General features: G+C 38.9%; 1 protein-coding gene across 3 annotated transcripts in view; it reads left to right on the top strand.

Annotated features, from left to right (window-relative positions):
- The window catches only part of PARD3B (par-3 family cell polarity regulator beta), a 443287-nt gene that overhangs the window by 283618 nt on the left and 145747 nt on the right, over positions 1-13922 (top strand). For all 3 annotated transcript variants that reach the window (XR_012777023.1, XM_075511456.1, XM_075511455.1), the window contains one exon: positions 12949-13155. Coding sequence is in view for 2 of the 3 variants with exons in the window: in XM_075511456.1 (XP_075367571.1) it covers positions 12949-13155 (207 nt within the window). In the remaining variant the exon portion in view is untranslated. The remainder of the gene's footprint in view (positions 1-12948; positions 13156-13922) is intronic.

Here is a 13922-nt window from a genome sequence, read left to right as displayed (position 1 = left end):
GTGCAGTGAGGTTTTGGCCTATAATTAGAGAGGTTCTGTGTGCTTTCATAATGCAAGTAATGAAAAATTGATAGGAACAGGAAACAGTGTCATCTTTATTTTTGGGTTGGTTGCTTTGTTTGTTTGTTGTTCTGGACACCTTTCATCTGTAACACATCCTAAGAAGATAACAGTGGTCACACTGGATCAGACAAAAAGTCTATATAGCCCATGTCCTCTTTCTGATACCACCAGGCAATACTAATGCCTAACAAGAAATACAAAGATATGACAAGCTTATATCTTATTTCTCCAAGAGCTCTCCTTGCCTTGAAATATTCAGGGACTTAAAGATTGAAGGCAAGAATAGTTTCTATTTATCTGCTAATCTTCAACAGATTTTGGTTCTCTTGAGTTTTCTTGCTTCCCTTTGAACACATGTAAACTCGTAGTATCCGCAACAAAAAAAATTATTCACATAAATGTTTATCAGGTTTGTTGCTGTGAAGAGAAATTATGATTGATTACCAGCTACTTTCTTTTTCTCTTACAGCAAGATATGAACCCAACTAGTAGCTTCCTGCTCCTTCCTGTGGGACTGCTTTTTCGCAGGGGGGCCAATTAAGCATATGGTAGAAGAACCATTACATTTTTTATTTTAATGACATTAACCTCCGTGTTTCAAAATCTGATTTTAGTTTTCTGCTGTGAAGTAAATTCCTTAGTATGTATCACTATCCAATATGAGGATTGACATACTCATTAAAGGTTGGGGGAAGAAGCTGCCAAGCAGCTCTGATTAATTGTGTGATAATATGCATGAAGTTTTACGAATTATATAAATATTGAAGTAATTGATTGCCATAAGTCTATACCCAATCACGGTATGGCTTGTTTTGCATTATCTTCTTGAGGAAATGGAATGGCATACGCTTCACAGGTAAACCAAATTTCCCTCTTAAAGCGGAGGAAATACTGGTCCAGAGTCAGAAAGACTAAAGAAGGCAAAAATATTTCACAAAAAAATAGGATACAGGGCAGAATACAGATGCAAATGTTCACTTTTGATACAGAAGAAACAAAAAGTTAGTATAATCGTATAGATGCTAAAAGTTTTTTATGTAAGGTAATGATTGAACACGAGAGCTATTTTGTTATACAGTTGGCCAACCTGAAAAAGTTAAACTGCAGCACTAGCCACTGTAAAAAGGCAAAATAAGATGTTCTGATATTGCTAGAGAAATTTGGCAGAGCTACTTAATATCCTTGAAACTGTTCAAAATGTTTCTGCATTCTTAATGTTTATGAGCCTGGCTTTTATTGTAGTTGGAGCAAAAGCTTATAATTTCAAGAATATTAGTGATACTCATTATTTAGTTTTAAGAATCTACTGAAGGGCTAGTAACACAAGTACTATCTAATTTTTATATTTTCATAGCATTTAGAAGTGCAGCTGAGAAGCGACATGATTGCAAAGAATGAAGTTTTATACCTTTATGTTGTATGACTGTCTGTATATAGAGCCAAATATATTTCCCTTCGTGTGTAAGTAAACTGTGTGTTTATGGACAATATCTGGATTTTGAGAGCAAAGAGAGATCGATGTGCTATCCTGTTAGTATTAAATAAGCCAAATATAAAAGAGTTTTGTACCTGATCCATGGTACTATGTGAGTTTTCCAATACAGTTGATTAAAAGTCTGATTATCCAAGTGCATCCTGATCTACTCGTAGCTAAACTCTGGTTCATGCTTCAAGAGTGTATGGAGTCACTGAGCAGAATCATGTGTTTTCCAATAATATTGAGTCCAGCTTAGAGGAAACCTTTTTTTTTTTTTTCTACAATAAGCCATCTTGGATTTGTCTGTATTAAAATGTCATTTGATTGTGCTTAACCTGTATCAAGTTACCTTGGTTGCAGTATCACTGTGGCTGCTGCTTACCATCCTGTTAAGCCTGGAGAAATTTGGAATTCTTGATCATAATTTAGGATAGTGCTTTGACTAACTTCTTTAGAAATGTCCCCATTGGTTGATGAGGGATGTCGCCAAGAAGAATTGGAACGACCGTTTCTTCCCTTTTGACCCTACATTTCTGCAGTCTGGTAACATATTATGTTTGGGAGCATATTTGTATCTACTCTCCATTTATTGGGCAAGTGAAAGGGAACAAGGTAACGTAATTTGTACATAGGCAAGAAAAATGGGTAAGAAAATCTCAAGAAAAGTTTGTATTCATTTGCTACTACAGTTAAATCATATTCTAAGTTGTTCCATGCAGAAATTCCATTAGTTTTTCTAATTTGCCATTTAAACACATTGTAGCAATGCAAAACTGGATATTGAAAAGACCCTAAACACGTAACTTGTTAATTAATAGAGTAACATCTTTAGGGTACTAACAATTGCTACAGGGGAAACAAAACTTAGAGATCTGTGGAGGTTCCCCTTTCCATGGGGCATATTAAAGGCTAGGTGCATGTTTGCTAAACATCTAGGAATGTAACGAGTTTTCCAAAAATACAGATTTGCAAAACCAGCTTTATTTGATCTCTCCTTTCCAGCTTCTTTTTAAAAATAACCTTTTCATTAAAATGACACACCATGACATACCTAGCAAGGGAGCTGCAAACCTCTTAAGGAAGGGTTGTACTATACATGCTCAAACAAATGTAAAGTGTAAAGTGGTAAATCGTATAGACTAGGTCTCAGGGTTAACCAGTATAACTGAAGTACTATTTTGACTTTATTTTTAAGCAAGGCTGGGATTGTAATCCAGTTGTGAATCATGTCTGTTAAAACCCCAGAAGACAGCCAGATGTCATTGGGCGTGAGTCTGTGTCTTTGCACACTACAGAACAGTTTAGCAAAATCCTTGGCTGCAGCTGCTTAGACGGAAAATTCCTTGCCATTTGTTCCACGAATTGGACATGATTTTTCCAAGGATTCAGTTTTGTCGAAGAAAGTCCTGAAGACACTTTTCATGTTTTAAGACCTACAAAATAATTGTTCTCAATACTAAAGTCTTTATTTGACTTATGTTCTTTGTGCTCACATGACCTTCTGTCTTCTTGAGTTTCTTATTAAACTTTGCAACTTATTTAAACACATAGACTGAGGAGCATGTGTGAATATTCCTTTCTAGCTTCTGGTGTGTCAGTAGATGGGATCATTGTGGTTGCTGAAAATGTGCACGTGAAATACCGTTGTATGCTCACGTACCTATGGAAGTGCATATGTATTTCTGTTCCTGTACTTTAGGCACAAGTTTATGGCCAAGTTCAACCCAGGTCCAAGTAATGTTAGAGGAAATAACCTAGACATGGAAATTAAACTTTCCTTCCCTAAAGCTGTAGTGAAGGGCCTAGCTCACAGCCTACTCGCACGCAAAGCTTGAAAGGTTTGCTTTCACTCCTTTTTGAGTTATTGGTGAATAGGGGAAAAAAAAAAACAAAACACTATTACCTGGCTGGAAGAATGTACTTTTCCTACTCCTCAGTTATTCAGATATGACAAGAGGGAGCTGTATTCTTTGGGGTTTTTTTGTTTTTCTAAAAACAATCCTCATCTCTGGAATGAGACCGAGCAAAGAAGTTTCAGTACAGAGGATAGTTGGGGGGGGGGGGGGGGAAGTTGAAGGATGTAAAATAAAGCTAGGTTAAAGACCCAATATCACTACAGCTATGGATTCAGCTGTGAGGAATCTATAATAAAATACTGATATCAAATTTTTAAGCATTCAAATGATCTTAAAAATCTCACTAGGAAATAAAAAGGAACCTTTGCTGAGGACTTTTGCTGAAAACCTACATAATCCTTTCAAATTCTTTAGAGATTTTGAGTCAGAGCTGTGCCAGATAAGTGTTTCTCTTAGTTAATAGTAGGTTTGATAAAATTCTGCATATTCCCATTCAAGAGTTGGATTTTGACATCAACTTTTCAAAACTGTTTCAAGACAAATATTATTAAGCTCACAAACAAAGCAATTTCAAAAATATGCATGCCTTTGTGAATGGCCTCTGTGTGTATATGTATATATAGATAGATTGATTACAGGTGTGTATGTACCTTTCTACAGGTTATCTGCTGGCAACTTCAAGCAAAATGTGCATCAATTTCTTAAACTGAAAATTAACCTATGCACTTTCTATTTAAACATGTACAAATAAACAGAAGAAAATAGGTTTTCATAACATCTTCTGGAGATCAACCTATAAACTGAACCAAATGTAGATTAGGAGCAAAAGATGTGAGTTCACTACTTCTTTTGGCCTGCTTTATTTTAAAGTGCTGTAAGGAACAAAGTGTCTTGCATTTCTATGCTAATAGGACACACTAATCACTGGAAAAGGTGATTCTGGTTTTGTTCAGGGTTTATGAATAAAGGGTTATTACTGGGAACGGCTCATTTACTCTGTATGTGCCTGAGACAGAAAGTCTGAGTCCTCTGAAGCCTTTGTAAATACACGTTGCAGAGTCTTCCCAGACTGAGATGTTTGCCTGTTTGTAGTTGGCTAATCCAGAAGCGGTTCCCTGATAAGGTTAATGCCCAGTTAATTGCTCCTAGCCTTGACATACAGTTTAATTGCTACTTGGCCAACGTATGTTTGTTGCTTGCTCTGTGTCGAATTCTAGCGGATGTAGTGATGCAAACCACGGACTGGTGGAGGGCAAACAAAATAAATACAGTATTTTATGTTCTTTTAATTCAGGGCCAAGTGGATTTGGATGAAGTGTTTATTTAGTTTGCTGGCTGCTTCAGATGCTGTGGCATATTGATTCCTTTTATTACTAGCAGCCATTTAACCTGACCTCTCTCAGATCCAGTATTTTAAAAGCCATAAATTTTAACTTTACTTATGAGCAAGGACTGAAATGCTGTGAAAGCCTTTTTATTAGCAGAGCTTTGCTTTACTCCATGTTCATGTGTCACCCATGGCAACAATATTTAGAGCATCTTAAATTAGAGCGGCTGTTGGGCACTTGGGGGGGGGGGGGGTAGCAATAAAGAGAGCTCATAAATATCTCAAGCATGTAGGATTCACTGATCAGAGTGTGGGCAGGTGTACAAAAGCAATGCCGTTATTAGCAAAAGGTATCCTTTTTCCAGGTTATTCTGTTAAAAATCTAGCTTTTTTTTCTGGTCTTAATGTTCACAGATAAGGAAAAACACACACAAAGGAAGTGTTTTATAGAATTTATTTTTTAATTGCAAGTTAAATTGGTGAAATTGAAATGCATTTTTCTTTGTTGCCTTGGCTTGGCTTTTCTTTTACAATAATCATCTTCCTTGTTGTTGCAATAGCCTAAATTAATCCTCGAATGACGCTTAAAGCAATCTTTAACATGCAGCTTGTATGAGTGTTTGTAAAAATGTGTCCAGGCCAAAACTCGAGGCATAAAAATGACATACCACTTTTTAAAAAAGAAAATAATTGTGAATTAAATGATTGATATGAGAGAATTTCTTTCTGCATTCACATGTAAAGAACTCAAAAAAAGCTTTGAATTAACGAAGAAAACAGAAAGCTTAATATGAACTTTTTGCATCCTTTTAATTTGTTACTTCTGATTGAAATTAGTCATTTTTTAAAATATGATTTCAGGCTTGATGACTAAGATTGAGTAATAATTCAGCAGCTTATTTCAAAATAGGCGTAAGGCTTAACGAAATAGATAGGTCATAACCATGAATTTAATGTAAGTATTGGCTTGCTTGCTTCTGCTCTGCTACTGAAGAAGTTTCCTCCTCTGTCCCACAGGTCAAAGGTACACTCTAGATGTTAGCCTCAGACCATTAAAAGTGACTTTGTTTAAATATTAGTGCAGGGACTCTCACTTCATGTTAAACTTTGGCCTGGGAACAAAAATGTTGGTTTAGTTTGAGAAGTGTAATTTATATCAATTAATCTCAGAAAGTGTCACGTTTCCCAATCTTTTAAAGCTGGATTGAAGTGTTTGACCTTATCAGAGGGTGGGCGTGGAAGTAGCAGTAAAGCAATCGCAGGGCACAGGAATTTTTTTACTACTACTCAATTCCAGACTGATCAGTTTACAAGGTGCCTGAAATCACTGGGGAATCATATTTTCTAAAAACTGGACTTTTTCCTGTCTGCATTGCTGCTCCTATAGCTGTTTTCCTCTAGCAGGTTGTAACAGCTATATCTAAAATCAATTTGATATACATAAATATCCTTGAGGAGCAAGCTCCTGCTTTGTAGAAGGTCCGGTAGCTTAATTTATACCGGCACCTGTTTGAAGGGCAAGTGCTTCAGTTTGCACCAACTAGAGGGAGAACACTAGCCTGCTGGAGGAGCAGGGATTCAGATGCCCGGGGAAGCTTCTCACCGGATGCAGAGCTATACTGTGATGTGGAAGGTTTATGTGAGGGGTTAAACTTGTGTCACCAAATGAAGAAAACTAATTATTTCAACAGATAACATCAGACATTCTTTTGTGCAAAGACAGGCTTGGCTGCATTTTGTCCAACATTCAGCGCTAACCTAGCAAATGCATATGCCCTTTCTCTGAGTGCTTTTGCTTGAACCTCTTTCTTCTTTTGCTCCTAATTCTTAGCTTTAATATTGTTGCACTGTGAAACTTATTAGCATTTTTGAGACGTTTAGTGCTGTACATATTATTCTTTTTGAAATAGTAACATGTTATTTTGCAGTGTTGTTGTTTGCTAGTGATAAGAGTATAGAAAACGGTCACACCAGCATATGTTTCTAAGATGACAGTAGTGCATTTTTGCATCTTGCTTAATGGCTGCTTTATTCCAAGCCTTTCCTTTTCGGTTGGCTAAAGCTCAGTGTACCTTCTGGGCTACAAATTGTGAACTGCCATTATTCGTAGTTGAAATTGCAGTTTGTGCAAATATGGGCTAAATTGCAATCATTATATGTCGTAAAATAGATTGAAATATCTGTAAATCTGAAGACTGTAGCTGGCTCTTTTAATCAGAGAACTTGTTAAATTCTCCATGCTTTGATTTCTCATTCTTAGATTTTTTATTTTTTTTTTCTGTCAGGTGTGGGGTTGTTCTGTGTTCAGTATTCCTGCTTCTAATTTGGAATGCTTGGTTTGAGGTATAAAATGAGCAAAATGATACATGTTGTCTTTAATATGCGAGTGCAAGATAGTGATTTTTCTCTTGCTTTATCAAGCCCTTCCTAATCTTTTCTATGCTACCTGTATAAACTAGTGTTGAAGAAAAGGCTACAGTATGATCTAAGGTTATTCTGCAAAAATGTCCTATTAAAGCTCTTCATTTGAAAATCACAAGCTAAATGATGTAATGACTTTCAAATTCCTCCTTCTGAAATCATTCTCTGTATTGAATCGATTGATGATTGAGGAAGTATCTGAATATAAAAATAGAAGTGAGAGGAAAAAACCCTTTGCAGTTGTGCATACTGTGAATCCTACCAGAAATAAATGAAACTACATTAAACAAAATGGTTCAGAAAGAATTGAACATGAATTAATTTAAGTCACAATATGATGTTGCAGCCCTGTGGGTAAGAACCATGTCTGTCTACCTAATTCTCTGATGTTTATGGCACATGGAGGTTGGTAATAATGACAAATGTTTTATCTTTTGACCTTAAGCTTATTAAAAGAGACAGTCACAGTTTTCACTTTATATACCAACTTATTTAGAAGTAAATTTCCAAAAGAAGATAAGGGGAGAGTAAAGCAGTCAAGTCTGACTGGCTGTCTGTTGCCTTTTGTATCTTTGCACATCTTTCACTTGAGTAACAGATTTGGTTCATTCTCATATAGGTTTCCCTACAGCAGGGATATATTTTGACTAAATTTTGTTGAGGGGCCTATTTTACCAGCCTGATACCTATATCATTTGAGTCTGTACAACAGAAAACCTGCTTTTTCCTTCCTGAACAAAAGTTGGGGTGTTTCTGAAACCATGCTTGCTATCCTCACCTCTGCAGGGGCAATGTAAGGTTCGCAATACATTAATTTGTGTAAAAAACCACAAACATATATGTGATCTCTGAATTGACTGTATTTTGAAAATCATGGGAACATACATGTATCAATAGATATTTTAAACATGGCCCAATTCCTTTAAAGAAGAGATAACTGCAGAGCGAGCAGTTAGATCAGTTAGGTTGGGGTAGGCTCAAGTTCAGTGAGGCTGGGTTGGGCATCATGAGTGTTACCCAAGGTGTATGTTGAGCTGTAGCTGCTTCCTGAGAAGCTGTTGGCATATCTCACTCCGAGTCCCACCACAAAAGAAGTCAGCCTCGGTGTTTGAACAAACAGTTGTTGGCCTGCTAGCAGCACTCAGGTGATATCTCCAGCATACCCGCAGGGTAGAAGACTCATTGTTTCCATAACCGATTTCTCTTCCCTAGTAACACCCGCACCTCCATCATGTGCAATGCAGTAGGAACCAGGAATGTGCGTGTTTAGGGCTCCGATAAATACAGAGCCAGACTATTTATAATCTGTTACAACTTTGTGTTTATTCTAGTTTCTCAGTCTTGGTGACACCTTCCCTTCTTTTTTTCTTCATAACTGTTTTTTACCTCAGTATATCTTTCAAAACATAAATAGTAAATTAGTCTAGCTCACACAAATACGTTCCTCTAAATATTATCCTTTAGGCATATTCATATAGTTTGGTTTTCAAGAAAAATCATTATCTAAAAAGTAAACTTGATGATAAATATATAAAATGTTTGCTGTTTAGGGTGTCTTAGGAGTTGTATTTCATTTAGAGCAGCAGTGATTCATGCCTTCTCTTCAATTCCACTGTCTCTACACGTGCCTTTCGGATGGCTTACATTGCCCACAACGCCGTGTCATTTGTTTCCCTTTGATTTTCATGACTGACATCTTGCTTTTGGCGTGTTTCCTTCTGCTAAGCTATAAAAAAAGAAAGGAATGTGCAGATGTGGGAAATACATGAAACTAATAATAACAGTAATAAAAGAACAGAAAGCAGGTTTACTTTTACTAGTACATTAAGAAAAAAAATCTGTGGTAGCCATGTTGGCATTGAGCAGAAAATTAAGGTATGTGTAATACCATCTTTCAGTTAAAGGGTGATCAGTTACAGATGTGATCTAAGAACCAGCAACTTGGTTTCTGCCCATTGTAGGCAGGTACTGATGTCAGTTGTTGTTTTCTCTCATAAATTCAGTAGAGATGCGTAAATTATTCACCATTTATTAAAAAAAGTAAAGTGGATGCTTTAGTTGTCTTTTTATAATTGTACTACAAGAAACAGTAAAATGAGGGCTCAAGAATTTAAAATCCATAAAAAGAAACATTTTTATACAGTGAACAATTAAATTTCTCATTGCCAAACTATATTTTTGTATTCAAAATCTGGGTAGGGCTAGATGTGTACACACACCACACACCCCCAGAAATGCCTGTTAATAACTTGTAAAAGATGAGAGGGGGTTTTTGTTGTTTATTTGTTGAGGGTTGGTTTTTTTTTCCACCCACGAGGAAAAAATCATGTTTTCAGGCTTATGGCAGTCCTAAAGATCTGCAGAAATGGAAGAGGTACTGGAGAGGACAGGGGAGGGAAATTTCCCTCGTTGGGATCTGGTACGTGTTCATTACGGAGTCTTGTGCGTTTCTCTGTAACGCATCCAGTAGATGCTGGCTGTGAAAGCAAGCAAGCAAGGGGACTGGTCTCCCTGCCTAGGGAAGCTCCACAGCTCCCGTGTCTTTAGGTGTGCACTAATCTGTGATTGCTGCAGCTTTACTATGAAAGAAAAAGGAATAAAAGCTGAATTGCAAAAATACAAAGTTCTCGCTGAAAACCCTGGTGAGGATGTCCAAGGATGTAAGCTCCTTGACTGAATGTTCCCCTTCTTAATGAGGTTGGATTGCTACTCCTGTCATCAATAAGAAAAAATTCAGTTATTTTTCACCTGGGTTCAGATGCTGCTTCACAGGTGGATTTTCATGGTAATAGTGAGAAACTTCCAGCATCGCCAATGAAATTTCAGCCTAAATTATTGCAATCTTAGAAAGGGGCAACTAAATGCTGAATACTAATCTGTGACTAAAGGTTCTCAGTAAGTTTTTAAATAAATGAGGACACCTTTTACATGGTAGAACACAGGCAGATCATAGATGAAATTTAACTTTCTTTGCCAGTGAGGGAGAAATACAGTTAATCTTTGCCATTTTATACTGTCCTTTAAGGTAACGCTTATTTGATGATGTTAGGCAGTGATGTGACCATAAGCCAATTCTATTTCTTTTGGGGACATTAGGAAAAAAAAAAGCAGTTTTCCAAGGTAGTGGTGTTCTGAATTTACTTGGTAGCTAAAGAGTGCTCCATTTAATTTCTTTTTTCCTCTTTTTAGTAGCAAACTGAAAATACTACATGAAGTCGCTGTAAGTTTTCTCTTTAAAATATCAAAAACCAGGAAGTTATTGCTGGTTATTACTAAAATTAATTCCTCAGGGGGACTTTCATGTTAGGACAGAATAGCAGAATAAAGACTATTTATACAGAAAGGAACATACTTTGCCAATAACACTGAGTTTCCCATGCAATTGTTTAAGGCGAGTATTGGACAAAGAACCTTTTCTTGGAGACGCCGACTGAACTAGATAGCGTGTGACCAGGTGCCTGAAGCATCCCGGTGCGTGCAGGGCGAAGGGCAGCGAGGCTGAGCAGACAGCTCGCTTTCTGGAACACAGAACCTTTGAGTGTGTCGCTCCAAACCTTGGTGTCGGCTTGGATTTTCTTCGGAGCGGCCTTCATACATTGAGAGTAGTCTTCCAGTCTGAGTAATTGTTTTAGTTTTATGTAAGACAGGCTCTAACCGGCATTTAACCCGAGACTTTTTTTTCCAGGTAATCCAGCGTAGGGCACTAATTTAATGTAGGACAGCTTGTATATAAACACCTTTGCACTGGCTTTTGACACAGCTGTGTCAGGTAGCTGGGCAGCTGCAGCAGCCTGGAGATCAGTGCTGGCTGCAAACCCCCCCGGCGCCCCGCGGCTTGCGGAGCGGTGGCCCCTCGCAGGGACCGCGCTGCCCGCTTCGGGAGCTGGGGCAGTGGCCGTGGCTTCCTTGCAGGTGCTGGGCTCGCCCTGAAACCGTCCCCCAGCGGATGCGGCTCCTCGGAGGCTGCGCAGGCAGCCTGGTGCAGTGCACCCGGTGCAGTGCACCCTGCGCAGTGCACTGGGTGCCGCTGCCCACCGAGCTGGGAGTCGTAGCCCCTGGCATGCCTCTGCCCACCTCCGTCCAGGCAGCCGTCGGCTTAGGCCTGGGACCCAGCCTGGCCGGGAGCTCGGCTTTCCCTGGGCCGCTGCAGCCTGCCACGCTTTGCCAGATTTACCGCTGTGCCCGGTCTCCTGCGAAAGCTGTCTTCTGACTGAAAAACAGGAAAGCTTTTTCTCCGCCGATCAGAGTGGCTTTCACTTTGCCGCCTTCTACAGTGATTATGCTTCCCTTGGTTTTGCTCCTTCTCAGCCTGAGGTAGGCACCACAGTACCCCTTACTAATGCCCAAGTTTTTAGTGATTTTAAGCACCTTTATGTTGTGTGCAAGTCATTGCTCTAACTCCATTTTTGCACTTGCGAATTTGTCAATAATGGTAGTCTCCAGAATGGCAATTAGTGAACAAAAGAAGGTTGCACTGTGTGGCCAGCAACCAGGCTTCCCTTAAAGTTGCTTGTCTCCTCACCGCCCGCCCCCCCCCCCCCCCCCTTTATTTTCAGCTACATATCAGTCTGGAGGTAATGGAAGTGTAAATTGCTTTATGTGGACACTACTGGTGAGTCTCTATTTGGTGCCAGGTCTTAGCTGTTAAGAATTCACTGACCACACTGTTTTAGTTCAGAAATAGGTGCACTGTAGGATTGCCAAAATCACAGCATATAGTACTAACATATCTGTCTTTTCTGTGATCCTTGAATCTCTTCAGGAGTGACAGTATATGGACATGTATGTGAAGGTCTTCTGTTCTTATATTCTCCTGTTGCTTGCATTAGTATTACCTAAAAGTTGAAAACAAAAGCGTTTGCGTTCTCAGACAGAAGGCATGTTGCAAGGCAAAGTCTCTTCCTCAGTGTCCGTATGTCACATTTACTGTTCTGCCATATAAAACCTAAGGAGATGCTAGAAACGTTTTTAAATTAAGCTGTGAATTTCTTCATTGATTGGTATGCATGTATTCACTGATTTTTTTCTTTACCTATTCTACTATCATTATATTAATACTAATTAACACTAATGCTGCCACAAAATAAAGGCTTTCTAAGGTCAGATAGTCAAGCATTCAAAGAGAGGAAAGGTTTGGGAGACTTGGGAAGGTATTTGCTTTTTTTTGTATGAAGTGCTTTCTTATGCCTATAAACAATGAAAGAGGCAGCAACATCATTTATGTTAAGCTGTACTTTGCTGGAAATATTAGTTTCTTGAAAAACCTTCTGTGTATGTTGATATCATAGCACCAGTTTCAGCTTGAAGAAAAAGGTTGGATAAGACTGTGAGAGAACTAATAATATCTTCTCACAGGAGGAATGTGTTTGAAAATACCAACCATTTGTACAACCTGACTCATTCTAAAAACCAAACCTCTTGTTGTGTAGCAGTGTTTGTTTTTGTAAGTCCAGGGATAATGTTCTCCTTGAGACTGTTAGCAGTGTCCAGTTGGACGTTGCTGTCAAAGGAGGAAGAACCAACCCCATCCTTATCACTGGTGCAGGATTTAAAGTGACAGAGCGAGCCAGCTATTGCCCATCACTGTTGTCAGGTCTGTAAATTATGTGCCATTCCCTCCAAGTCTGAACGGGGATGTCTACTGAACTAGGTTTAACTTGATGTTATTTTTAGAACAAATTATATTGATTGCATAGGATTTCAAAGGCCCCAAGTAATAAAGTACACAATTAAATGTATCTGTCTCACTAGTTTCATTCCTCTGTGTGGTTTTAGGTATAAAAACTTAACTGTTTGTTTTCCAGACTCTTCTGGCAAAGATTTCGGTCCTACACTGGGATTGAAGAAGTCCAGTTCTCTTGAGAGTCTTCAGACTGCTGTGGCTGAAGTTAGGAAGAACGAACTCCCTTTTCACAGACCCAGGCCTCACGTGGTCCGTGGTCGGGGATGTAATGAGAGTTTCCGAGCTGCCATTGACAAGTCTTACGATGGACCTGAAGATGGAGAAGAGGGTATGTTGCTGATGGCACTTATTGAGGGAGCCACCTTCACTTAGCACTGCCGAGGGCTAACTCAGTAAAGCACATAAGCAAGTGATTTAGTCCAATTGAAGTTGATCACATTTTGAAAGGTGCTCATGTCTTCCACTGAATAGAGCTGTCTTTGCAGTACCCCATCCAACCTTGACTGGGTTTAGTGTAAAGTCTTTCACTGATCTCAGTTGGGGCGGGGGTGGGTTGGAGGATTTAGAACTCAATCCTTAAATAATTATATCTTTCAACTTCAAGAAGCAGCTGCCTTCTTCAGATTACATTAAAAATTATCTTGCTTGTTTTACAGAGCTGTCTACAATTCCCCCTTCTCCAACCAGGAAATTTGTTTCCTGTTATAGACAAGGCAGAGTGTATTGATAGCACCCTGCTGCTCATTCTGTCACCATGGGCTTATAGACCCCAGTCTGGACATATGTCTCCTTTAGCATGAAGCATGAAACTGTGCTTGGATCCTGAGCCCCCCAAATAGAAACAACATGGCTCTTCTCCAACCAGACAGAACAGTTTATGTATTTCTTGGTCAGCCATTAAAATAGAAAGATTCCAGGGACTGAATGAAATCGTTTTGTTACGTAGGTTGGTCGTGTCAGTCGCCAGAATCTCTTGTTGAAGTAAGCTCTCAGCATTTGCATCCCAGTATGTCAGTTTTCTCGAGCTGATGGAGATTAACAAGCTAGATCTCAAATAGAATCTTGTTCTACCGTGTCAGGATTTTTGTATCAGGA

The sequence above is a fragment of the Mycteria americana genome, chromosome 9 (assembly GCF_035582795.1).
Source record: "Mycteria americana isolate JAX WOST 10 ecotype Jacksonville Zoo and Gardens chromosome 9, USCA_MyAme_1.0, whole genome shotgun sequence".
In the NCBI taxonomy this organism is placed as follows: Eukaryota; Metazoa; Chordata; class Aves; order Ciconiiformes; family Ciconiidae; genus Mycteria; species Mycteria americana.
This window is presented reverse-complemented; position numbering and strand designations above follow the sequence as displayed.